The sequence below is a fragment of the Trichosurus vulpecula genome, chromosome 2 (assembly GCF_011100635.1).
Source record: "Trichosurus vulpecula isolate mTriVul1 chromosome 2, mTriVul1.pri, whole genome shotgun sequence".
NCBI lineage: Eukaryota > Metazoa > Chordata > Mammalia > Diprotodontia > Phalangeridae > Trichosurus > Trichosurus vulpecula.
Genome location: NC_050574.1, coordinates 419446000 through 419473681, shown reverse-complemented (window position 1 = coordinate 419473681; position 27682 = coordinate 419446000). Strand labels below are relative to the sequence as shown.

The following is a 27682-nucleotide window of genomic DNA, read 5'->3' as shown; positions in this document are numbered from 1 at the left end:
ATTAATAGAATGGCACTGTCATTTTGCTTGCTGGTTTGGTTTGTTCCAGCTTCTGAATGCAGCCGATTATTTTCCAGGCCAAACATTTTTATATGATTGTATAAAAGCATTTGTGAGAGCCCTCATCTGTGAACACATTCTAGAGGCTATATTTATGTCTGTGTTTTGTCTCTAGGGATTCTCTCAGATTACAGTGATGTTTACTAAAGATCTACTGCGGACCTGGGAGATTCCTCATTTGGGTTTGTCGCTCAGGTAGTCAGCATATTTCTGAACTGCAGGGGATATATATTATAAGATTGACAGCATATCAATAGACTATCTAGAGACCCTTCTGGCACCCCAAATCTGTCCCCCACAGATAGGCTCTATTATCCAGAATTTGGGCATCCAGTCTAAGGTGAGAGGGTCAGAGATCCAAGAGCAGGATATGACTTTATTTTAACCCTGGAGGTCCTCTGTTAGAATGCCAAATTCAGAAGACAAGGGAAGACTTGAATCTTCTTGAGTTTTGATGTCAACTTCGGAAAAGAGGAGGATGTATTTGGAGACCTCAGGTGTAAAAGCAGTGGTAGGATTCATCCAGTTCATACCAGCATATAGAACCAGTACTTAATTTTAGGTTTAGTTCCAAGAACCAGTTGTTAGCAGGCGCAGGGCCTGCACCTGCTACGTCAGCAGCAGGGGTGGCACCTCAGCTCGTTGGAGAAGCAGTTGTTAATTCATTTAAATGCCACCACTGTGTAAAAGCAACATAGGGTAAATGACAGAGACAGGAAAGGCATCTGAAGGGCTGCTCAGTCTGAATATCAAGCTCAAAGGAATGTTAATGGAGTGGAAAGGTACTTCATAAGATATGAAAACACACTTGCAGTATCACACACACAGCTTGGCTGTAATAGGGATAGTGTTCACTCCAGTGGCATTCTAATGAGGACAGCAGCACCTCAGGGTTTAGTTATCTTTTTTCCTTTCCTTTCTTTGTTTGACCAAACCATAATTTAGTAGCATAGCATAGTATATATAGCATACACTATGTATAGTGAAAAGCCCCATCCAGAGGAAGTCCACATAAGATTGGGACCACACCCTGAGGACCCAATGTGGGCTTGGACATTTTGGATCCACCCAATCTATCTCCTCTCAGCCATACCTTCCACAGACTCTTTACCCTTCTCCATTTCTCTTTAAAACTCTTCAATGATACTCTCCTATCTGCCTCTGCCAGCTTCCTTCTCCCCTTTCACTCTCTCCCTTGTGGGGAGAATTGTTGGGCTTCTTACATCTCTATGGTTACATGGCTTTTCCTGGGAGCTCTTCTGAGCCTCAGTATTTATTTAAATGATGGCATTTATGCTACAGTCATTAAATTATCAGGGTTGTACACTCCAAATTACTTCATTAAGTCAAGTCATAAAAATAATGAGGGTTTGGATACAGCTTTGGAAAAGGAGAATGCAATGTTTCCTGGATTGCAGGATATCAAGCAAACATTACCTAAAATATGCTCAGAAGGAAAATAATTTGTAATTTCTAATATTTGGCTTCCATTAGGAAATTCTGTTCCATCCCACGTGCAGCAACACAAGTCACATAACCAAAGCACAATGACAGACCATATTTGAGCCAGACAAATCCACTATGGGGTTGTTTTCATCTATAGCATCTAAGTAATGAATTTCCTCTCTCTGTTTCCTGTGACAGTCAGGGAGTCAAAAAAAAAACATTTATTAAGCACTCCCTATATTCCAGGCATGGTTAAACAGGGAGTTTGTTGTTCAGTTACTTTAGTCATGTCTGACTCTCTGTGCCCCCAGTTGGGGTTTTCTTGACAAAGATACTGGAGTGGTTTGTCATTCCCTTCTTCATCTCGTTTTATAAATGAGGAAACTGAGACAAACAGGGTTAAGTGACTTGCCCAGGGTTAGTAAGTGTCTGAAGGTGGATTTGAATTCAGGTCTTCTTGACTCCAGGCCTGGCTTTCTATGCACTATGCAACCCAGCTGCCAAGAAGGATATAAAGGAAGGGAAAATATAGTCCCAGTCCTCAAGAAGGTCATATTCTAAAGAAAGAATCAACATGCAAATGATTAGGGATATGTAAGATATATACAGAGTAAATGAAAGGTAAACTTTTGAGGGGAAGATGATAACATTTGGGGAAGCAGGAAAAGAATGTTTCCAGAAGTTGGGGCTTAAAATGAATCTTCATGAAGGTCGAGAAGTCTAAGAGGTTGAGGCGGGAAGGAAGAGCGTTTAAGGCCCAGGAGACAGCAATGCAAAGGGACTAAGATGGGAATCATGGGAGAAGAAAAGCGAGCAGGTTAATGTGACTGGACAGTAGACTGCTTAGAGAGCAATAAAGTGTAAGAAGACTGGAAATGTAGAGGCCTAACTTGAAGAGAGCTTTAAAGGCCAATCAGAGGACTTTATATTTGATTCAAGAAGTAATAGGTAACCACTGGAGTTCGCTGAGTAAGTGGGTGATCTGGGCAAACATATACTTTCGGAAAATCCATTTGCCGGCTGAGTAGAGAATGGAATGGAATGTGAGAGACATGAGGCAGAGAGGCCCAGTAGAAGGCTATCATAACATTCTAGGGGAGAGGTGATAAAGGCCTGAGTTAAGGTGGTGACTATGTGGGTTAAGAAAAGAGATTGTATGGGAGAGATCTTGTGAAGATCTTTTTTATTTTTTTTTTTTGGCTAGATCTGGCCATGAATTGGCTATGTAGGATGAGAGTGAAGAGTTGAGGATGATACTGTGGTTGTAAGCCTCAGCGACTAGGGACCTGGTGGTGTCCTTGGTGAAAATAGGGTTGTTTTGAAGAGGGGAGAGTTTGAGGGAAAAGATAATGAGTTTTGTTTTGGTCAAGTCTACAAATGAAGTAAAGCTTAACAACATGGAATAAATCAAGTCTGTGATATTTTGTAGGTAAAGCTGAACCTAAGTGTGGACAAGACAAATATTACCCCACATAGGGCTTAGACTTCCCCTACTTCCTGTCACCAAAGTTAAGGCATTGTTATGTTCGAGGGCTCTCCGTAAGATGTCAATGCCCTTTGTTTGTTTTGTTTTTTGGCAGGGCAATTGGGGTTAGATGACTTGCCCTTAGGTCACACAGCTAGTACATGTGTCAAGTGTCTGAGGCCGGTTTTGAACTCAGGTCCTCCTGACTCCAGGACTGATGCTCTACTCACTGTACCACCTAGCTGCCCCTATCAATACTTTTTGACAGAGTGATTAGCACCTTAGTATAAATCAGTTTAATAAATTAATTCACTTAGGTTAACAGGTAAGAAGACTCAGTAGTATAAAGTTTCAGAAAGACTGATCTGAGAGATGGGATGCTACCCAGGAAAAGGAACACCAAGTTTTCTGTTCTTAGAGAGATGCTGAACATGAGAGACCAGAGGCAATGTGATAAGATTTCTGAACCAAGATTCAGAGGATATCTGGGTTTGAATCTAGTTACTTATTATTTGTGTGTACCCTGGGTGCATGGATTAATGTCTCTGGACCTCAATTTCTTAATTTGTAAAATGAGGGAATTTGACTGAGTGACCTGCCTTATTTGGAGCTAAAATGGATCTTGGAGATCATCTTATCATACTTTTGTTTATGAAGAAACTGAGGCCAAAGAAAGTTGAATGACTGTAAAAATATCATTTATCTAGCAAGCAGCAGAACTGGGATTTGAATATAGGTACTCTGATTAAAAATTCTCTACCCTTTCCCATAATGCAGTACCCATCCAACTGTAGCATCCATGAATATTACCCGCTTTACTGTTTTGAGTGCAATCCAATGCAGGGAGTACCAACACAGATAGGGCCCCAAGCTTTTGGAGTGACTAACTTAGCAGCAGTAGCAGCTGCTACTAGAGCTGTCAGCCCACAGATGGTAAGCGAGTTGGACTACTAGTCAGAAGGAAATCATAGGGGCTTCTTTGCTGGCACTGCGAGCAGGAATCTGTTGCTTTGCCCATAGTTGGATCTGGATCCCATTCCTGTGTGGCAGTCCCAGGGAGAAAAGGAGCACTAGTACACCAGAACTTCTGGCTGCAGGGGAGCTGGGACACTAGTCACACTTCTAGGGCAGAGCAAATTGCTTGTGGATGGCCACTCACAGACCATAGCACAGGCCAGGAGAGTAGTAAACACACTTCTCCTAAGATCATTACACACTGCAAGAACTGAAAGCTTACAGACCCCCAGAATTAGCTCTAAAAAACAGTTGCACAACAATCCTGAAGCTTGGGAAAGTGTGTCCTCTACCTCAGAAACAGAGCCCCACTTTAGCATAGAATAAAAAGTCAAGAAATAGGTTGGAAAAAAATGAGCAAACAATAGAAAAAATTCTGACTATATAAAGTTACTATGGTGACAAGGAAGGTCAAAACACATACTCAAAAGACAACAAAGTCAAAACTCCTACAATTCAAAGCCTCAAAGAATAATATGAATTTGTTTCAGGACATGGAAGAGCTCAAAAAGGATTTCACAAATCGAGTAAGAGAAACGGAGGAAAAATGGGGAAGAAAAATGAGAGAGCTTATAAGAAAATTTGAAATACTGAAGAAAATAATACTGTAAAAGAACAGAATAGGCCAGATGGCAAAAGAAGTCCAAAAATCTCCAATGAGGAGAAGAATGCCTTGAAAAACAGAATTGGCCAAAATGAAAAAGATATTAAAAATTCATTAAAGAGAACTCCTTAAAAAGTAGAATAGACCAAATGAAAAAAGAAAAGAAATAACAAAGCTCACAGAAGAAAATAATTCCTTAAAAATCAGAATTGGGCAAGTGGAAGCTAATGACTATAAGATATCAAGAAACAATAAAACAAAATCAAAAGAATGAAAAAAAAATAGAAGAAAATGTGAAATACCTCATTGGAAAAACAACTAACCTGGAAAATAGATCCAGGAGAGAGACTTTAAGAATTCTTAGACTACCTGAAAATCATAATCCAAAAAAGATCCTAGACATCGTCTTTCAAGAAATTATCAAGAAAAACTTGAAAAATTCCACTGATCACCTTCTGATATCCCAAAATGAAAACTTCAAGGAATATTATAGCCAAATTCCAGAGCTCACAGGTCAAGGAGAAAATATTTCAAGCAGCCAAAAAGAAATAATTCCAATATTGTTGGGCCACAGTCAAAATAACACAAGGTTTATAAGTTTCTACATTAAAGGATCAGAGGGCTTGGAATATAATATTCCAAAGGGAAAAAGAGGTAGGATTACAACCGAGAATTTTCTACCCAGCAAAATTGAGTATAATCCTTCAGGGAAAAAATAAACAATCAATTAAATGAAGGAGTTTCAATCATTCCTGATGAAAAGACCAGAACTGAATAGAAATTTTAACTTTCAAATACAAAACCTGAGAGAAACATAAAAAGGTAAACAAGAAAGAGGAATCACAAGGATTTCAATAAGGTTAAACTGTTTACATTGTTAAATGGGAAAATGACACTTATAATTTCTAAGAATTTTCTCATTATTAGGGTATTTAGAAGGAGTATACATAGACAGATGTATGGGTGTGAATTGAATACCACGGGATGATTATCTAAAAAGTAAAATTAAGAGGTGAGAAAGAGGGATGCAAGGGGAAAGGAGAGAGGGATCAAATGGGGTAAATTATATAGCATGAAAGAGCTTTTATAGTGGAGGGGAAGGTGGGGGAATTGGGGGTGCAGTGAGCAAACCTTACTCTTATTGGAATTGGCTCAAAGAGAGAATAGTATACATGCTCAGTTGGGTATAGAAATATATCTCACCTACAGGAAAGGAGAAAGGGAAGGGGATAGGAGAAGGGAAGGGGTGATAAGAGGGAGGGTAGATTGGTGTAGGTAAAAGATGGAGCAAAAAACTTGTGAGAATGGACAGGGAGAGAGAGTGAATGGAGAGAGAGTAGGATAAACAAGGGGAAAATAGGATGGAGGGAAATACATTCCAAGATTGTCAAAAACATATTTTTCAGAGATTCCTTTGTTCAGGAGGACTGGAATAAACAGGACATTAGCATTTTTCCCACACTCCTCCTTTCTCTCCAAATTTCCTGTCTTCCAGAGACTCCCGTTGAATATATGGTACTTCATTTTCCCACTTCTTAGCTGCCTTTTCCTTCATCAGGCTTCTACCTATAACTGTTTGTTTTATTATATTTTTAGTTACATAAATGCACAATTAAGGTATTTTTCTTAATGCCTCTGTGTGTTTATGCATGTAAATGTATGTTGTGGATTTTGGTTGGAAGAATTGCTAGAGGCCAAATGACAGTGCCAATAAAATAAATCTTTAGGAGAGGGAATATAAGCACACCAGAGGAGCTGCTATTAGATCAGTAAGTAGGAAAGAAAAAACAAAACAAAACAGAATCAGATTTGATTCTTCACTCTGGCTGTTGACCCCTCACCAAAGGACTGCACCACGCAGAAGAAAGGCAAAAATTCTCACAAATCCCAAGGAGTTGTTTCTTTGTTTTTTAATGTGCATCTGACAAAGATGATTCCTTAGGAACACAAAATTATATGCCTGAATTTCACCAGAAAGTACTTTCTGCTCAAGAGCAAATGAGATCTAATGGTATTTCTGATATTCTCCCCTTTATAAGAATAGACAAGGTTAGGAAAGGAAATATAGCCTTGTTTAAGATTCCAGTGTGTGGTGTCTGTCTGCCTGTCTGTCTGTCTCTGTTCTCTTTCTGTTTCTCTGAGCCTCTGGTTATTGCTATCTCTATGTCTTTGTCCCTGTTCCTCTTCTCTTCTCTCCTCTCCTCTCTTATCCTGTGTTCTGTTTTATTCTGTCTTTCTTTGTCTCCGTGTCTTTGTTTTGGTATCTCTATTTCTCTCTCTCAAAACATATAGAACTAAAGAAAATATGTTTTCTATATGTTTTCTGTGGTTTTTCCTGCATGTTTTTTTCTCTGCATGTTTTCTCTCTGATTTTCTATCTTACTGTTTTCTTCTATTGCTCTCTATCTCTCCTTTAAAATCTGATGTAGAATAGTACTGCCATGCCCATACAAAACTAAGAAGCCCACAAAACACCTGCATTTGCTGAATTGTAACTGCCTTTTCTTTAGACAAACACTTATTATGGACCAGATATATGTGGGTCACTGCAGAAAGACACTCTACTAATTCCTACAGATAGAGATGATGAATGACGTAGTCTCTTGTCCTTAAGTAGCTTTCAGTCTAATAGACTACAACATGAACCCAAATAGGCATAACACATTGTTTAAAGTTATAAGGGCAAAAGAGTTATCTAGACAAATTGTGCTACTGGGGCATTTTAACCTGAGGTCCCTGAATTTGTCTTATTCTAACATTTTGATAATTGTATTTCATACAATTAGCTCCTTTTGCAATCTCATATATTTTATTTTATGTATTTTGAAACTGTTTTTATTCTGAGAAGGGGTAGATGGGCTTCATTAGACTGCCAAAGGAGACCATGACACCAAAAGCATTAAGAACTCCTCTGTCTAGGCAAGTTTGAGGATGGGAAGATTGTTTTCAACTGGAGGAAGCTGGGGCAGGGAGCAGAAAGCAGGAAAAGCTTCATGAATTAGCTGGTACTGAGGTGAATCAGGAAGAGGAGGATGAGGAAAGAATGAATTTTAGGATAGTTGAGGGCAACCTTAGGGAACAGACAGAAATCCAGTTTAACTGGGGATTAGAGCACACGAAGGTACCATAAATGTGAAACAAGGCTGGAAAGGCAGGATTGATTCAGAGTGGGGAGGTTCCTAAATGTCAGAATGAGGAATATTTTACTCTAAACACAGTTGATGTTTGGTTGTTTTTCATTCCTGTCTGACTCTTTGTGACCCCTTTTGGGGTTTCCTTGACAGTGGTTAGCCATCTCTTTCTCCAACTCATTTGACAGAAGAGGAAACTGAGGCAAACAGGGTTGAGTGACTTGCCCAGGGTCCCACAGCTACTAAGTATCTGAGGCTACGTTTGAACTCAGGAATAAGAGTCTAAAGACAGAAGGGAAATACCAAAAAGGCTCTTGAATGGGGGGTGAAGGGGTCAGACCTATGTCTAAGAAAGATTATTTTAGCATCTCTGTGAAGGATGAGGATTGGCAAGGCAAGAGACCAAAACTGGGAAGGCCATTATTACAATAGTCCAGGTGAGAGATCTGTGAGGAGAGAAAGGAACAGATGTGACAGAGATTGTTAACTCAGAATTGACAAGAAATGCTAATTTATCAAATGGATGGGAGCTAGACTAGAGGGAGAAGAGTAAAACATGACTTGAAGTTTTCAAGTCTGATTGATCTGGAGGATTTTGCTGTTATTCACAGAGATAGGGAAGTTGAGAGGGAGGACAACTTTAGGGTGCACACTGAATTCAATTTTGGACACTGAGTTTGAAGTGCTGATGGGATGTCCAGGAGGAGATACCCAATAGCCAGTTGGACTTAGGAGACTGACAAATATGAAACAATTACCCCACTTAATACTCTTGAGATATGAATCAATGTTGTGAAGTTATTCAGCTACAGAAAGTCAATTTGAATATCTAAGCAGACCGATTTCACTCAGTTTTCCTTTTCTATACCACCACTCTATCTCCACCCCTACTCAATAACTCATCTAACTTTTTAAGTGCCAAGTTGGCTCTTTCCCTCTCTGAACCCCTATGAAAATTCCATTAAAACCCACTCAGGAAAAACTCTGATATCAGTCACTTATACCTTAGCTGAGGTAAATGCATTTTAAATTTCCTCATCTGTAGTTGAGTAATAAAAGGTTTAATCATCCTTAGATTCAATCATCCTTAAGCAAATGAAGGAAGTACTTGGGGCACAAAAAGCTCTTCCCTGTATCCATGAAGCCACACCTCCCATTCTGAGTTTAAGGTCAATCCTGTAGCTTCCCTTAGATAACACCTACTGCACTTCAATCTCTAATGAGACAGTTTTGTGTCACTTAGATGGGAATGTGACATCTTCGTATACAGACTTGGATCTATTTCTCCTTTCTCTATTTTCCTCCCCCATAATTCCATCACTCTCAATGGATGAGACCATTTAAAACAGCTCCAAGCAAGCAATTAGACTCCCTACTGCTAGACTCTACCATGCTATTCCATTTTCTTTAAATTTCCATAAAAATCAGTCCTTGCATGCAAGTGAGGGAGAAATGGTTTAGTCTAAGGTGCGTTGTCCAACAATCACTGGCATTTTTCCCCTTCATTTCACAGAATGGCCACAACAAAGGGAGAGAGTTGTTCTGCCTGCCACAGAGCAAAGCCCCTCTTGTCAGAGACAAAAGCTATGCCATCTCAAAGTCTGCATGAGGAGTAACTGGAAAGGTCTCCTGAAGCGATTAGTTCAACATCAACATTGTTGGAACCTTACCTCACTGAGCTCTGCCAGGATGGAAATGCCTTCCTGTAGCAGACAGAAAATCCTGATGCATTTTAGTAATCGGTCATGCCAGGTCTTCACCAGCCTGAATGTCACATGGGCACTGGAGGCTTATTTGGAGCATCTCATACCCATGTGTTGCTTTTTATAACTCCCCTTTTCATTGTGAGGTTCTGCATATGTCCCATTTGATCAGGTCACAGCAAGTTATGTCATGTCCAACACTGCATATTAAATGAAGCCAGCCTAAGCCAACCCAGCATGATGCAGACTTGACAGAACAGTCCTCTCTCACTCTAAGAGCAAGCAAACAACGGCTACTTGTTAAACAACGAATTAAGCAATGGCCCGTATCAGTGCTTCAAAATTGGATTCTTGGTTCCAGGACAATGTTTTGTCCTTCAAATAACAGGAGCCTGCAAAAAACCAAGTAATGTAGAGGAAGGGAAGCAAAGTCAAGAACCAAAGTGGACATACTTCATTTCAAAAGTGGAATTGACAAGTTGTCATCAGGATGTATCATTTATAAAAGGGCTATTTTCAATTAACCTTTTTGACTAGTATAACTGATCAAATCCCTTTGTAATAATAATAATAGCTAGCATTTACGTAGCGCCAGGCATTGTGCTTAGCACTTTATCTCACTTAATCCTCACAATAACCCTGTGAGGTGAGTGTTATTATCCACATTTTATAGATGAGAGGAAACTGAGGGAGACAGAGGTTAAATGACATGCCCAGGGTCATATGGCTAGTAAGCATCTGAGGCAGGATTTGAATTCAGGTCTTCCTAACTCCAGGCTCAGTGCTCTACCCCTGTGCCACCTAAACTTGGTAGGGAAAGAGAAAAGAAGGAAAAGGACTTTCAATCTATGAGTAATAGAAATATCAATTGGGTCAGTACCTTAGGCATCACCTAGGCCAGGGGTGAGGGATCTGTGGCCTTGATCTAGATCCTTAAGTTTGACCTTTTGACTACATCCAGTTTTTACAGAACAAATCCACTTAAGGCCTCATGTAAGGATCTAGAAGACCACATGTGCCTCACGGCTGAAGGTTCCCCACCCCTGACCTAGACCATACCCTACATTTCACAGACAGGGGACTGAAGCTTGCCCAGAGTCGTACAGATACTTAGTTGAAAAGAAAAGACAAGAATAAAAATATCCTGACTGCTTTATATTAAGCAATCATTGTATGTTTGTGATTTCTACACATCTACATAGCCTTACCTGGACACAAGAGGGCATGCCCTGGAGCTGTTAAACCTTTCATCACAGGAATTTCAATCCTAAAACCTCACCAATCAATGATTGGTGATTGTTTTGGCTGGGCCCCAAATCTCAGAAAAATCTACTCCATTCTTTCCAGCCATCTCCTTGCAGTCTTGCCAATCACCTTGCACAGAACAAGTATCTTTTCTTCTTTCCCTTTTCCACTTCAGTTCCAGAAACCATGATCAAATCAACTCTGACATTGTTTCTGGATGAGGTATCTACTTTCCTGTGGCCTCATTCACCATCTATGAAAATTTTCATATCCAAATTCTCCTCCCTAGCCATTACTCCCATTTGTGTGTGGTGTCCTCATATTAGAACGTAAGCTCCTTGAGGGAAGGGATTATGTTTTGAGAGAAATGATTGTTTATCACTTAAACTGACAACCAATTATTGAGATTAAGATTTTCCTTTTTCTATTTTTTCTTATTTAGAAATCAACCACTTGTAGGTTATATAGCCAGCATCCAAAGAACAGGGCTGATGAGATTGGATTGAACATCATCCTCAATCTTGTTCCAGATGCTACCCAACTGAGGAAGCTTAGCTCTGATTAAAGAGTAAAAAGGATGGAATCTAGCTAAATTCCAGCCCACTGTGTTCTACTCAGACAGGCTTGGGATGGATTGCATAGATTGCCGAAGAGGGAATAGTCTGACTTGAGGTGAGTCTCTCTCTGTCCATGAGTGACATGATTAGAGTCACATCAAGCCCCTCATTAGAATAAGCCCACCTTTCCTTATAATATTTATTCTCTCATTATTAACCAAACAGAATTGATTCCTACCTGTCAGGACCTCCCACTCTTCTAAGGGTACATAAACATCAAGAGGTCTCCAAGAGGGGTCTTGGTTTATGAGGGAAAGCCAACTGACCACCCTTTTATTAAATATTCGTTAACCAAAATTAGTAAAATTATTAACTAACCAGAAATTATTTTTCTCAGACTTTTCACATATCATGATTTAGGTTTTATTTGTATCCCTGGGGCTTAGAAAGTGGATAGAGCAGTGGACTTAGAGTCAGAAAAACCTGAATTCAAAATCAGCCACAGACATTTAGTATCTGTGTGACTCTCAGCAAGTGACTTTACCTCTTTCTGTCTCAGTTTCATCATCTATAAGATGAAGATAATATTAGCACCTAACTCCCAGGGTTGTAGTGAAAATAAAATGAAATACTGTTTGTAAAGCACTTTTTGATTTGATCCTCATGACATAGCTGGTTGGTACTACTTTCATCTCCATGTTTCAGTTGAGGAAACTGAGTCAGACACAGATTAAGTGACTTTCTCAATGTCACACAGTTAGTAAGTATCTGAGGATGATTTTGAGAGCCTGTCTTCCTGATCCCAGATGTACCTTTCTATTCACTGTGCTACCCAGCTTTCTTTGTAACAAAAAGTCTAACTATTAGTATTATTATTAGTAGTAGTAATAGTATAGTTCTTGGCACATAATAATATGTTAATATTATTAATAATTTTTTTCATTCATTCAGTCATACTGGAAAACGATCTCTACCAAAATTTGTAGTTAAACACTTGGAAGTTATGTAAGAACCATAGCTAGTATATTTATATATCTATGAGAGCTATATAAATGGCTTGCCTAAGGTCACATGGACAATAAATGCCAAAGGTAGGATCTGAATGCAAGTATTTCAAGCATGAGGCCCCAAATTCTCTCCAATATGCAATGATGCCTCCGCATATTAACATTGAATCAAAAATAGCAGGTATTGATAAATGTTTGTTTAATTGAACTAAATGGATTTGGCCATTTAAAATAAGAGTTCGTGTTTGAGGCAGAATGAATTGGTTCAAAGATCACTGGGGAGTTAGGAGAAATTTGTAGTTTTTGATCTACATTAGCATTGCTGTGTATACATTACAACAAATCATTACAACTTTTTGTACTTGAGCTTGTCTATTTATCATTAGATTGTACAATACTTGAGGGCAGGGACTGTCTTTTATCTCTTCTTGTAGCCTTAGGACTTAGCACAGTGTCTGGCACATAGGTCTGTCCTTCATTTTTTGAAGAGTACCATTAGCATCATGGGGGGATGTCTTGACTAGGTGTGAATTGGATTTAAGTGAAGTAGAGCTCTGCACAGTCATCAGCTTCATTCTCTCTTCAACAGTCATCCAAGTCCAGTGGCAAAACAAAAGTGAGGGAGATCAGTGATGGGCTAAGATGAGGTGGATGTCCTTGGCATTTTAGATGTCCAACCAAGCTCTAAGCTCTCCATAGCACTTATTTCAGCCACCCTCATGGCTATTGAAACAAATTGTTCTCATCTGCCCATTCTACCAGGGTAAGTGTTGATATGGTTGGAGTGAACATCCCACAATTTATGGGCATATACTAGATGCTTAATAAATATTAATATTAAAATTAAATATTAAAACATCTCCACCCACTGTTGGATTGAATTGTAAAATGAGGAAGATTAAACTTCATGATTGAGAGGCCATGTGGTACAGTGGAAAGAACACTGGCTTCGGATTTAAAGGACCTGGTTTCAAATCCCACCTCTGACACTTCCTGTGAGACCTCCCTGTCCCTTGGTTTCTTCATCTTAAAATAAGACTGTTGGCCAGAGGGTAGCCTTTGAACTCTCTTCCAGCTCTAACCTGACGATCCTATGATTTCTAAAGTCCCTTCTAACAGCAATGAATGGTCTGTGCTTCTGTGAGGACTGAATCAACTTAAATCCCCTTCCTTTCTGAGTCATATCCAGATTGGTCAACAGGAACTAGAGAAGTAAAAACATACAATGAATAAATTGGCAAATTTGAAGCCCGAAGCTTGAGATGGTAGTGTAACTAAATCCAAATAACTGAAAAACACTAGACTGTTACAGTCAATTCAAACATATTCCATTCAGCCTCCAGAATGTGTGTTTTGCATTCACAACAAAACAAGTTTACTGTTTCTGGAATCAAGGAGTAGACAAAAATAATCTCTAAGGTCTATGCCAAACCTGTGATTACTCTAAGCTGTATTTTGCATCTCACCTGAGATTTTTTTTAATTTTTAAGTTCCTTCCTTGAGGGGCATGAACTGTATCTCTTTTATCTCTCTGTCTTTAGTACCTAGCATAATGCTTTGAATGAATGAATGAAAAAGTACTTATTTAGAATTTATTATTTATGTACCAAGATGAAGTGGAGATACAAATAAGAAAATCCCAAAAGACAGAGTTTGCAGCCTTAAAGTCCCAATTAAAATCTCAATCTTCCATTGGAAGGCTTTCCCAACTGCTCTTAATTCTGCTGTCTTCCCTCTCTTAATTTATTTCCTATTTATCCTGAATATAGCTTGTTTTGCATATATTCATTTGCCCATTGATTCCCCCATTAGATTGTAAGCTCCTGGAGGGCAGGGACTGTCTTTTGCCTTTTTTTTTGTATCCATAGTGCCTAGTACAGTGCCTGACACATTATAGGAGCTTAATAAATGTTTACCAACTGACTGAATATACACAAAAGAGAGGGGTGTCCGCTGGGGAGAGACAAATAGGTGCTTCATAAAGGTTTATTGAATTGTTGGGAAGAATACTTTATATTCTGTGAGAATATTAAAACATATTCACCCACTGTACAATTCAATAAGCCAATGAGAAACCATGTTAATCAAATACATATAACATACACAAATTTTGTCCTATAGTTGCAGACAGCTCAGACATGAGAGAGAGCTGAAGTAAAGTCAGCAGAAACTTACCTGATGCTGTATAACACTTTGCCGTTTTTTGAAATCCGTAGTAGTTTGTTGTCTGTGGTGACATCATGGAAATTGGCACCCTTCTCATTAGCAAAGAATAAGTCTGGTTTCCAAATGGAGTCCAACATAGATGGGTCTAAGTCCAAGGAGTCATCAGGGTATTCACTGTAAGCCAGCCGGGAGTCATTCCACTGTTGTCTCAAAAAGATGTTCACTCTGTAGTCCTATAGAAATGCCACAGAGAAAGATGACTAATCCCCCACATTGACCATGAGGGACCTACTTAACCTTTCCCATCATTCCCAGCATTTCAAATCCGCACATCAGCAATCCATGCATGTCTACACAATATCAACATATTCAGTTGGAGCAACAAAACAAAATCTCTCAAGCCAGCAGTACAACATTCATTATATTAAATAAGTGAACTTTCTACCTTTAAAACTGGTATGCTGGTATGGTGTAGACATACCTCCAAGTTAACATTTCTCTGGAAAGAGAAAATTGCTGCTAAAGAAATCAGCCAATGAAGGCAGGTGACTAAACAAATACAACAAGCATGTTTTCCAAATCATAATTGGTATGGCTTATAATCTCTTTCATACAGGAGGATAAGAACCTACTATTTTATTTATATGCCAATTCCTCGGAATATAAGCTCCTTAAGGGAATCTTGACAAAAGAAGAATCCTGGCTAAAAGAACCAAGAGATCAATAATGTAAAAGCAAAAATCCCAAGCAAAACATTTCAAGAAATTTTCAAATTCCAATTAGTCCTATAGTCTCTTTTATTGTCTTGTCAAATTATCAGAGTACTTTAACATTTCTTTGGCCTTCTCTGCTATGTACACTTATGCATCTGGGTATTTCTTCAGCAGACAGAGTTTTTAAAACATGAAACAGACTGCAATTGTTTGAATAGAGCTTTTTCCAAATCTGAAAACATCCAGATCCTTTTCACAAAAATGGTTCTGGAATTAACAGATTATTATCTACATCAATGGTCCTTCTTGCTATGTCTGAAAACTCTCTTTCATCAGGCAAATTTTCTGGAGCTGTTGCTCTACTGCAGACTCTCTACTTAACGGTATTAGGATATGATAATTATTTGACAGTCTAGAGGCTAGACCCTGTGAGAATTTAAGCAGGATCATGTCTTGAGTCCAGCGGTTATCTAGTGCTGCCATGACAATTTCAAGCATAATCTCTTTCTGCTTCAATCTGTTTCTCTATTCTATCATCTATCTCTCTAGGATGTATCTTTATCTCTATCATCTCTCTATCATTTTTATCTCTCTTTCTATCAAGTAGCTAACCAGTTCTTTTCTCACCTTTTCTTTTCCTTCACAATGATAAAGATACTTAGGTTATTGTTACTATTCGCTCTTGCCTAAATTATTTATGCCACAGAGACTATATGAGGTTAATCGCTTAAAGCTGAGTCCTATTTGAAGATGTCCTTGGTACCATGAGAAACACTAGGTATTAGGAGTGATGTCTGTAGGAAACAGGTTTTATACTTGTCTGATGTCTTTTTGCTCACCTGTTTACTGGCCATTGTGCCTGATTTATTTAAAATTCCAACATGCTAATATTTATGTAATTCCACATATCAAAAGTATGGGCTGAACTTGAGACAAATAAATATTAATTATTTAAATTATCTAGGGTCATTTCAGGGTTTGGTCAGTGACTCTTCTTAGGAAGGATGCTATATGTGGCTTAGAGTTAAGAAAAGAAATGTCCACAGAGCAAATCCCTCTATTTCACTGGCTATACGGAAAAATAGTCTTTTGACATGGAAAATTGATTAAATTTTATTTTTTTTGGTATGTCCTGCATATTAAATCAGGTAGACTAATAACCCTAAACTGAGAGTAAACATTGTATGGCTGAGTAGATCCAAAGCAAGTCATTTGCCAAATCCACAGCAGGGTACTATGGTTTCATCCAAGGCTTTTACCTATCATGTTTGTGACGACATTAAGCACAGGAAGAGACAAATCCTTTTAAACTGCTCCCAATGACTAGTCTCCAAATCCCACGAGGGGACCAATGGAAATTTGAGTTTGTGTTGTGAATATGGGAGAGCCCTTGATCACATGGGAAGCAAGTGGTTTGACAGTTTGTTGTGAGACAAGGGTGGGAGTATTAGAGAAACAGATATCAATGCAGGAATATTATTCTTCTGTCTCCCATGAGCTTCTGCAGGATCATACTGAGATACACAGTGTAGTCAACCACATCACTGATAAAGAGTGTGAGAGGGAGCAGACAATTCAGAAAATCTTTTCATATACAAGTTTTCATAGTAGTTAGGCATCTGGTTACATTAGTCTCAGGTGTGTCTTTTTGGATGTTGTTCATCTGGTTTTCAATTTTGAGATGTGCTCAAAGGAACAAATGAGTCTGATTCTCTTAATTTACATTGCACTTTTAAATTAGAAGCACATGAGTGCCTTCCAGTTACAAGGTTAACACTAATTGGCTTCAGATAAATTTAAAATATATGTGTTTGTATCTATAATTATTTATATGTATATATGTGTGTATATATGTATATGGATACATACATGTTTATATAGACACATGTATATGTAGGTATATACATGTATATACATATGTATGTATATGTACATATATACACACACAAATCTCCCCCCTTACATATATGTATTTAAAAGTCAAAATACTGTCCTAGATTTTGAGATGTAAAAAAATAGATTTTAATAGGACAGTTACTATAGAAAATAAGCGAAATTTAACTTTTCTTCCAGCTAGAGAACACTCGCTTTCCTTCTTGCAATATGTAGCCATTTAAAATGTTCTCAAATTTTTCAAATAATGATAAACATTATACCAAAAACTGGACTTCTAAGCCAAAGCATCTCAAAAGTTCTCAGAATATAGAGACCCACATGTTTGGACATCTGTGTGAATTATCCGGAGACACTAGATAACCCACTGAAATCTATTACTATTCTATGAGTCTGTGACTCTCTAATATTGTTTTGCAGGTGTAAAAATGTGATAGAATACATGCATGCTCGAACATTTCCTTGTCTGACATCCCTAAACACAGGAGAATGCTTAAATGGGGCTTTAATCTTTCATTGTCTCTATTTAATGAAATATTAAATTGGGAAGTAAGTATTGAGCAGCACCATGTTGAAATGGGTACTGTGTTTCCCTTTGAGCTGCGTTCATTCACTGGGAATAGATTCTACCTTGAATCTGTGATACATTGTCTCACACTAAACTTTACTTCTTTCTTATTTATTCCCTTATTTTATGACAATATGAATCAGCCCTTAATGAAACACTTGTATCGTGTAATTATCATTTTTCCAACTATCAGTAACATGCCAGAGTAGGCTGAGGACTGGCTTTGGAGTCAGAAAGACATGGATTCAAGTCCTGCTTTTAACGTATAGTAGTAGCTGCCTGTTGTTGGGCGAGTCATTCAGCAAACCTGGGCAACTCTATCAAGATGGAGTTATTAGGGAAGTTGCCCAATTGTAGCTGTGTATAGTGTCTATACCAAAAGTTACTCGCATGTTTTTTTTTTAAAGTCCACCTCAGCTACAGCAGTATTCCCACTCCCTAGTGCCAGTTTGTATCAGATTTAGCAATTAAGACTTAGACAAGTAATAGTAATATTTATATAGTGCTTGCCGTGTGCCAGGCATTGTGCTGCTTTACAAGTATTATTTCATTTGAGCCTCACGATATCTTCTCAATTGATCCTGGGAGATAGGTCTTATTATTATCCCCATTTTACAAATGAGGAAACTGAGGTAAACAGAAGTTAAGTGACTTACCCAGTGTCACATAGCTAGTAAGTACCTGAGGCTGGATTTGAATTCGGGTTTTCTCAACTCCAGGTTTGGTATGCTATCATATAACATTCAGGGAACAATTCAGCCTTATAATAATTTTTCCTTTTTTTCTGAATCATTCAGTACTTCTTCAAACAGACTGAACTGCATGGTTAGTTGTTACAGTGCAATTACATTGTCTTACAAACATGCTCTAGATGTTTCCTATGTAGATCTTATCTTTCCAACTAGATTGTAAGGCTTCCCAGACGAGAGCTGTGTTTATTCTCCTACACTGCCTAGCAGATCTCTGAGTTCTCTTTTTTAGCTAGAGAACAACATTTTCCTCATTTCCAGTTTGTTAGCCTCTCTGCTAGGGGGAAATCAGTTTGAATTAGAGTTGTCTCATGTGGTAACTATACTCATGAGAATTAAATTTTTAGTTTAAAAATCAAGTCCAGCTTCTACACTCGATCACCTTCTATGTCACAGTGTATAGTATATTCTCATTTCTTACTAATGAAGTAAAAAATTGCAAATTTTGCTTTCTGCTACCACTGAAGAGTACCATTTCTACCATGAATATTGGAGAATATATGATGCTCCTTAAGTAATATGTGGCACTATATTTATTATAATAGTCAGCCACATGCCCTTGGGTGCAGAGGGAAGATTACTATCATGTCCTATCCTGAATATTCTTTGTAATTAAAGATCGAATCAGCTGCTATCAAACTTCATGTTCCCTACTATGCAGCAGTATCCAGCAAGACATCCGTATATTCCTTAAACAGGGAGTGTGGGGAATCTTGGGATTGTCTTTTGTCTATCTGCTATTATACCCGCTAGACCCCTGGAACATCTATGTATGCTCTAGGGGACTTAACCTTATAACCTTTGAAAACTCTGCTACAGGGCCTACTGTCCTGAAGACACTACATGGCCCACTATAGCTTGCCAGCCCTAGTAATGTTTTATATCCTATCCTGGCCATCTTCTTGCTTTTTACCCTTCCTCCCCACTTGCCTATCCTGCTGCTTTTTTTCTTTTAGCCCTGATATGATAATTAAAGCTATATACATGAGACATCCTGCTAGATGGTGTGTTATCATTAGAATGCTCTCAACATGAAGAATGCCAGGGTTGTTGATATAGCAATAAAATCTTGGTAAATCCATCAATTCTCATCAGCTATGAAAAATGACAATAAAAACTGATGCTTAAAAACTATGCGTGTTTATTTACTTTCTTATCATTGATCACTCACTACATCTTTAGAAGTATAATTTGGAACTGAACAAAGCTTCTTCCTTGGAGTGCTACAAGCACAGAGCCATCTAACCACAGATTTTCTCATTCCCATCCCCTGGTAACTTCATGAGGCCATGAATATTTTAGAACAATATACACACCATCACAACAATCCATTAGAAATGCATTTCTTGGACTAAAAAAAATAAATTAAGCCCATTGGGGAGCGGGGAATACATCCAAACCTCATGTGAAAATTTCGAAGTTAAAAATTTCCATCTAATATAAAAGTAGCATGGGTGGCAGCACCACCATTCCTTTCAGGAGGATATTTGCCAAACAATTAAATTACTAATTGGGCAGTGTCAAAAGAATTCTCAGGATTGAAAACCTTTGCCACATTTCTGGAAACAAAACCCCTTAGATTTCACCTTTGTAAATTTCATTCTAGTGTGGGGAAATGCCAAGATGGTTGAAAATAAGCTCTTGGTTCTTTTCTCAATGCAAAAAACTTCCTGATATCAGGAAGAGATCCTTATTTCTTTGGCTTCAGAACCACAAGACGGGAGGGAGGATTCATCTCAAAGATTTTAGAACTTTGAATGTGTACCTGTTACTATCAATAAGAAAGCACCAAGGAATCACCTAGAATATATTAACCAACCCCAAAGTTATAGCAAATGCTGCTTCTGGGTTTTTGCCATTTAGCTCCTAGGATTTGGTCCTTGGAAGATAATGTATGTGAAGTGGTTCATAAACCTTACAATCCTATTGAAGAGGCAGTTATTATAATTATTACTTCTGATCAATTCTTCCAAAGATGAAGACTTTAATAAAATCCTTCATTTTAGATGTATAATGTTCAAAGATCCATAATGGTTTTGTGGTCTATGAGAACTTTTAAACTGTTTTAGCTGTTTAAAATTTAAAGTAAGGCTATGAAACATTTGAAGTGACATCATAAAGGCTCGCCATGACCTTTTACAAAAAAAGGAGAGAGGTGCAAATAGGTACTAGCACCAGACAGTACACTGAACTGGAAGAACATGGTACTAACCCCATATAACCACCCTCGCATTTTATAAGGGTTTGGACAATGTCTACTTTTAGCATCCCATTCCTAGGGTGCAGGAGGACCATACCTTTGATTTAGGGCAGAAATTTCATTTTTGAAAGCGAACCTTTTCATTTCATATCAAAGCCACAATTGAGAAAAAGAAAAAAAATGAGTTTTAAAAGCCAAATGAACTTTATCATCACAAAGAAGGCAGGGGGAAAAGGCAGCATACGCATCTCTCCTTTGACCATGCAACTCAATTTACTCTAAATAGCAAAGTAGACGTGCCATTGATATCAGGTCTGGGCAATATTTTCAGAATACTTTAGAAATGGTCATCATCAAAGGGGTGCTTCCCTAAATCTTTAGAAAGCAACTCAGCAACCATTGTTTAACCACACCTCCAAACACCTGCAGATATTACAAATAAAGGAAAACAAAGATACCGACAGCTTCTGTTTTCATTGACTTAAATATTTAGCCTTTTTTTGCCTTGATGAACATTGAAAAGGTGCACATTTACATATTTGATAGACAGTAAAATGCAATGAGGGGATTTAATCAAAGCAATGAAAGTCTAATTAATGCAATCAGCATTAGGTCGTGCAAATATTGTCATTGAATGCCATCATGTGAAGCCAGTGATGAAATTGAATTGGGCCACTTCAAGTTTTGTCCCTTTTTCTATAGGATAAGAGCAATGGGGAGAGATTGAAATTGAATGCCAAAGCCCAGGCTGCATACTTTTTTCAGTGTTTCTTGGGGGACTCTAATGAAATCTTGAGAGAGGTAGCTATCGTGTAGCAGACACAGAGCTGGAATGGGAGCCAGGAAAACATGGGTTCAAATTCCAACTCTGATGTATATTGGCTGTGAGATATGGGCAAGTCACTTAACTTTTTAGTGCACAGAGACCTTAAGTTGATTGATTTGCAGTGGTAGAGGAAATTTCTTGTTGGGGAGATTCCTATATTAATAAAATCACAAATACAGTCCCTATGATGCTTTTAATGTCTTTATGAAAATAAATCTTATTTGGTTTAGAATATAACTCATTTCCTCTTATGAGCTCTCCCCCTTCTTTTTGTTATCTTATTCCCTGATTTTTGTATTTTAAGGTAACGTTAACCTGTTTGTGAGAAGCAGAGTATTCCTGTGGGAAAACTGAATTCATCATTTTTCATTTCTAGAATTCCCCCAAGAATAGTAATGTATTAAATGATAAATATCCCAGTAACCTAAAAGATATAATTCACACTTCCCAAAGATGAATTCTTTGCTCCTTGGAATCCAGTGCCAAGATACTCGTAATCTATTTTACGTTTTCCTATAAGCCATCCCAATGTTTTTTCCAAGATGTGAAGTGGTTTGGTTTTTACAGTGTCAAGCAGAAGAGAGCACTGGCCCTGGAGTCAGAGGGACCTGAGTTCAAATGCAGCCTCAGACACTTACTAACTGTGTGACCTGGGCAAGTCATTTAACCTTGATTGCCTCCAATAAATAAATAAATATAATATCAAGTAAGAATCCTACTATTGTATAGAGTTATGAAAATATGAACTCCTCTAGTGTCCCAGGGCCTAAAAGAAATCAGTCTGTGAGCAAAAAAAAAGTATTTTATTGAAGATCTGAAATTCAACCTATAGCTTCTAGTAGTAGTTGTGTTTAACCTACTGATTTTGTGACCATATCTTTCATGACACTATGACTAAATAGTCTGTAAGTGTAAGTGTCTGTAAGTGTGGCTTAATATCATCCATGGTATTCAATGGATTTTGTGTCAAAGAACTTGAAATTGAATCCTACTGCTATACCTGCTACCTGTATAACACTGCAAAAATCATTTAAACTCCCTAAGCCTCAGCTTTCTCATCTGTAAAATGAGGGAGTAGAACTAGGTCAGTCCAAAAAAAATATTTATTAAGTGCTTACTATGTGCCGGGAACTGTGCTAAGCAGAGGATGTGGGGCTAGGGCCAAAGCAAAAGCTCCCTGAAGGAGCTTATGTTCTATTGAGAGGGACAATATGCACATATACAGTTATATGCAAGATACATGCAAAGCGAATGCAAAGTAACCTCAGTGAGGAAGGCACTGAGAGCTGGGAAGATTGGGAAAAGTCTGTTGCAGAAGTTGATGTCTGGGCTAAATCTGGAAGGAAGATATGGATTTTAAGAGGCAGAGATAAGAAGGGAGTATATACCAAACAAGGGAGTCAACACAAAGGTACAGAAATAGAAGAGGGAGCATCATGTTTAAGAAACAGCAAGTAGGTTAGAGAAGTAGAGGAAAAACTGGGAAGACAAATGAGAAGGATGTGAGAAAACCATGAAAAACAAGTCAATGACTTGCTAAAGGAGACCCAAAACAATACTGAAAAATACACTGAAGAAAACAACACCTTAAAAAACAGACTAACTCAAATGGCAAAAGAGCTCCAAAAAGCCAATGAGGAGAAGAATGCCTTGAAAGGCTGAATTACCCAAATGGAAAAGGAAGTCCAAAAGACCACTGAAGAAAATACTACCTTAAAAATTAGATTGGAGCAAGTGGAAGCTAGTGACTTGATGAGAAATCAAGATATTATAAAACAGAACCAAAGGAATGAAAAAATGGAAGACAACGTGAAATGTCTCATTGGAAAAACCACTGACCTGGAAAATAGATCCAGGAGAGATAATTTAAAAATTATTGGACTACCTGAAAGCCATGATCAAAAAAGAGCCTAGATATCATCTTTCAAGAAATTATCAAAGAGAACTGCCCTGATATTCTAGAGCCACAGGGCAAAATAGAAATTGAAAGAATCCACCGATCGCCTCCTCAAATAGATCCCAAAAAGAAATCTAGGAATATTGTCTCCAAATTCCAGAGCTCCCAGATCAAGGAGAAAATACTGCAATCAACCAGAAAGAAACAATTTGAGTACTGTGGAAACACAATCAGAATACCCAAGATCTAGAAGCTTCTACATTAAGAGATCGAAGGGCTTGGAATACGATATTCCAGAGGTCAATGGAGCTAGGATTAAAACCAAGAATCACCTACACAGCAAAACTGATTATCATGCTCCAAGGCAAAATATAGATTTTCAATAAAATAGAGGCCTTTCACACTTTCTCAGTGAAAAGACCAGGGCTGAATAGAAAATCTGACTTTCAAACACAAGAATCAGGAGAAGCATGAAAAGGTAAACAAGAAAGAGAAATCACAAGGGACTTACTTAAGTTGAACTGTTTTGTTTACATTCTTACACGGAAAGATGATGTGTATGATTCATGAGACCTCAGTATTAGGGTAGCTGAAGGGAATATTCATATACGTATATGTGAGTGTGTATGTATGTATATATGTATGTGTGTGTGTATGTATGTATATATATATATATATATATATATATATATATATATATATATATAGAGAGAGAGAGAGAGAGAGAGAGAGAGAGAGAGAGTGAGAGATAGGGCACTGGGTGAGGTGAAGATGAAGGGAAGATATCTAAAAGAAATAAAATGAAATTAAGGGATGAGGGAGGAATATATTGAGAGAGGGAGATAGGGAGAGATAGAATGGGGTAAATTATCTCGCATAAAAGTGGCAAGAAAAAGCAGTTCTGTAGGAAGGGAAGAGAAGCCAGGTGAGGGGGAATGAGTGAATCTTGCTCTCATCAGATTTGACCTGAGGAGGGAATACCATACATACTCAATTGGGTAACTTACCCCACAGGAAAAAAGGAGGAAGAAGAAGAAGGTAAAAAAGGGGGGATGATAGAAGGGAGGGAAGATGGGGGTGGAGGTAATCAAAAACAAACACTTTCGAAAGGGGACAGCATCAAGGGAGAAAATTCAGTAAAGAGGGATCGATTAGGAAAGAGCAAAATATAGTGAATCTTTCACAACATGAGTATTGTGGAAGGGTTATACATAATGATACTCATGTGGCCTATGTTGAATTGCTTGACTTCTCAGGGAGGGTGGGTGGGAAGGGAAGAGGGGAGAGAATTTGGAACTCAAAGTTTTAAAAACAGATGTTCAAAAACAACAAAAAAACGTTTTTTCATGCAACTAGAAAATAAGATACACAGGCAATGGGGCACAGAAATTTATCTTGCCCTACAGGAAAGAAAGGGAAAAGGGGATGGGAGGGGAGTGGGGTGACAGAAGGGAGGGCTGACTGGGGAACAGGGCAACCAGAATATACTCCATCTTGGAGTGCGGGGGAGGGTAGAAATGGGGAGAAAATTTGTAATTCAAACTCTTGTGAAAATCAATGCTGAAAACTAAATATATTAAATAAAAAAAAAACAAGAAAAAAAGAAAGAATCAACTATGTGCCAGCCCCAGTTCTAGAGACTGGCTGAAGTAAATTCCCTAAAAGTTTTGCCTGTTTTTTTTTATCTTCAATTCATTTGCATCTATATGTGATGGTAAATATCTCTTAATAATGAATTCCTCCACTTCCTCATAATATCCTGCAGATGAACCTAAGTCCTTGAGAAATGTGACTGAAAATTCCATTCAAAGTAGCCAAGTGGTACAGTGGATAGAGAACTGGGCCTGGAGTTGGGAAGACCTGAGTTAAAAATCTGGCCTCAGATACTAGCTGCATGACCCTGGACAAGTCTCTTAACTTCTGTCTGCCTCAATTTCCTTAACTGTAAAATGGGGACAAAAATAACACCTATCTCAGGGTTGTTGTGCATCTCCAAATTGAATAATATTTGTAGAGTGCTTAGCATAGCACCTGGCACATAGTAGGCACTTAATAAATGCTTCAGGTATGGGTTCAATAATGGACTGTGATTTGTGGTCTGAGAATCAGCCTGTCTAGAGAACCTCATCATTAAAAGGCTTAGAAGGAACAAAATTCTGACATTCTGACAAAATAACAGATTATTGAAATATTGAAGCATGGAAGTACAGGTGGTAAAAATTAGAGAGAATATAGCTGGAGAGTAAATAAATGTGTTCACTGGAATCTTGATATGACACACTTTGCTTTGTAATGGAATAGTAATGTAAGTCTGTCTTTGGGAAGCTAATGAGTTAAATTTCAAAGGCAGCTTGTACTTCTTGAAAGGATTAAATTATAGTGAAGGCTGTGTATCTTAAACTTCTATCACATCTATAAATGCCTTCCTATAGTTTAGACTCTAGGTTTATTCAGCTACCTAAAATATTAATAAATGTGATTGTTTATTGCTAGCCAATATTTCTTAAATTTAATCAAACCATTTTTTCTCAAAAGTCCTTTAACTGATGGAGTTAGATTTTTTAAGCTTTACACATATAACTTCCTGTCTTTTAATAAACTATGTGTGAGGATAAACAGGTCCTCTTAAATGTGAACTGAACAGGAGCTTGGCACTCAGTAACATCTCTCCCAAATATGCAATAGCTCTCTCTATCCCACAATGCACTGCTTCACAAGATGGCTTCAATGGTCAGTCCCACTCACCATTGTAGTTTCTGCTATTGAACCAAAGCTGTTGATAAATATGTTGCAGGTAACATTTACAGGAGGCCCTGCAAGTTGAACAATAAATAGAAAAAATTGACAGGTTGTGTTCATGACATACATCAAGTTTTGTTTTTTTCTTGCCCGTGGTATTGTAGCACTTACCATTGTGGTCTCTGTGACTGATCCAAAACTGTTGATAAAAATATTGCAAGTAACGTTTACTGGAGGACCTGTGGAATGCAATAAGAATTTTGCAATAGACATTGAGCCAAAAGGAAAGCCCCACCAACATCTGTGCCAACTGGTGGAGAGAGGTGGACATAACAAAGAGGACAGTGAGATTTCAAGTGCAGAGGCCACCTAGAGGAATATAACTAAAATGTCCATCACTCTTTTAGATTATAAACTTCAAGTGTTTACTCACCAATAACAATTTTGTATCAAGCTATATTCTGAAAAATTCTGAGCTAAAGGTACTTTATATGTCATTGCTGGGAAAGTTTGGCAGAAATTGAGTTACATAGGTCCCCTTTTATGGATGGTCATGCTCCTTGGTCATAAAGATCATTAATATTACCATCAATTTTACATATATTAAACACCATCATTGCAGACTCAGCAGCAACTAAGCTGTCAACCATGAGGTCTTTTGGTCACAACTAAGAAAGTATGTCTGTTTATGGATGCCACTATAAATGGGCAAGGAACTTTATGCCATGTGAGGCAATTTGAACTAGGTGAGTTCATTAACGGCACTCAATAACTGCCTACATATAAAGGAATAGATGCAAACTTTAAGAAAAAAGGATTAAAATAGGATTTAAGAAAACTTTAAAACCATTTAAAACCAAAGTATCTTAAGAAATAAACAAATTGGGGTAGTGTGCATAGTACACTTGACTTGCTGACTCATGATATGAGGCACAAGGTTGGGGTGCTTTACAGCTCTTGTGAGGCCAGGCCTGCCAGGTCTTCTCTCCTTATCCCCATGGATAAGCTTGGTAGTGGCTCTTCCTTAATCTTTCTTCTTTCCCCCTTTTGGTCTACAATTAATTATCTGTTTATTTCATGGTATAGTTCTTTGCCAGGGGGAATACTATTTGCTGTCAATGACTTTTTCTTATGGCTTTTGGATAAGACAATTATAGCAGTGAAACATTTTTTTTTCATTCATTTGTTCACCCCAGGACCTCTCCTTATTCACCAAGGCAAACCACCTAGTGCCATATCTGACCCAGATGTCCCTGCGCCTGTAGGTCAGTGGTTCTAAATAGAACAGGACTTGGTACAAAGTGTCCCTAGAAGATTAGAAAAACCACATAGGTTTTCTGAAGTCTACTGCTCCAAGTTAGGCACTCAAATTCAGAGCAGACAGCATTGGTCAAGGCAGCCAATTGGACTGACGTACACCAGCAGTATAATGAGCTAGTTAGGGAGCATGCAGGGGAAGTCTTGGTAAAAAGAAAATGGTTGTAACTTTTGCTTTCTTAAAATAAGTGGCCCACCTATAGTGAGAAAAATATATTTTGGTAGTTGAATGTTTTGGAAGTCTCAAAATACTAGAAAATCAATTCATGCCCACCATTTTCTTCCTCTTTTTTTATTTCAAAATGCATTTGAGCAATAGTAAATGTAACCCAAGTAGATTTACTGTTTTTGGTCTTTCAAGATTCCATAGTTCTCTTTGCTG

At 38.0% G+C, this 27682-nt stretch overlaps 1 protein-coding gene across 4 annotated transcripts in view; it reads right to left on the bottom strand.

Moving 5' to 3' along the window:
• GLRA2 (glycine receptor alpha 2) overlaps positions 1-27682 on the bottom strand; it is a 323103-nt gene that overhangs the window by 202731 nt on the left and 92690 nt on the right. For 3 of the 4 annotated variants that reach the window (XM_036745490.1, XM_036745491.1, XM_036745492.1), the window contains 2 exons: positions 25990-26057; positions 14408-14631 (listed from right to left, as the gene is read on the bottom strand). In XM_036745490.1, coding sequence (XP_036601385.1) covers positions 14408-14631; positions 25990-26057 — 292 coding nt within the window. Of the gene's footprint in view, positions 1-14407; positions 14632-25989; positions 26058-26154; positions 26223-27682 lie in introns of all 4 variants that reach the window. The other variant, XM_036745489.1, reaches the window with a different exon arrangement.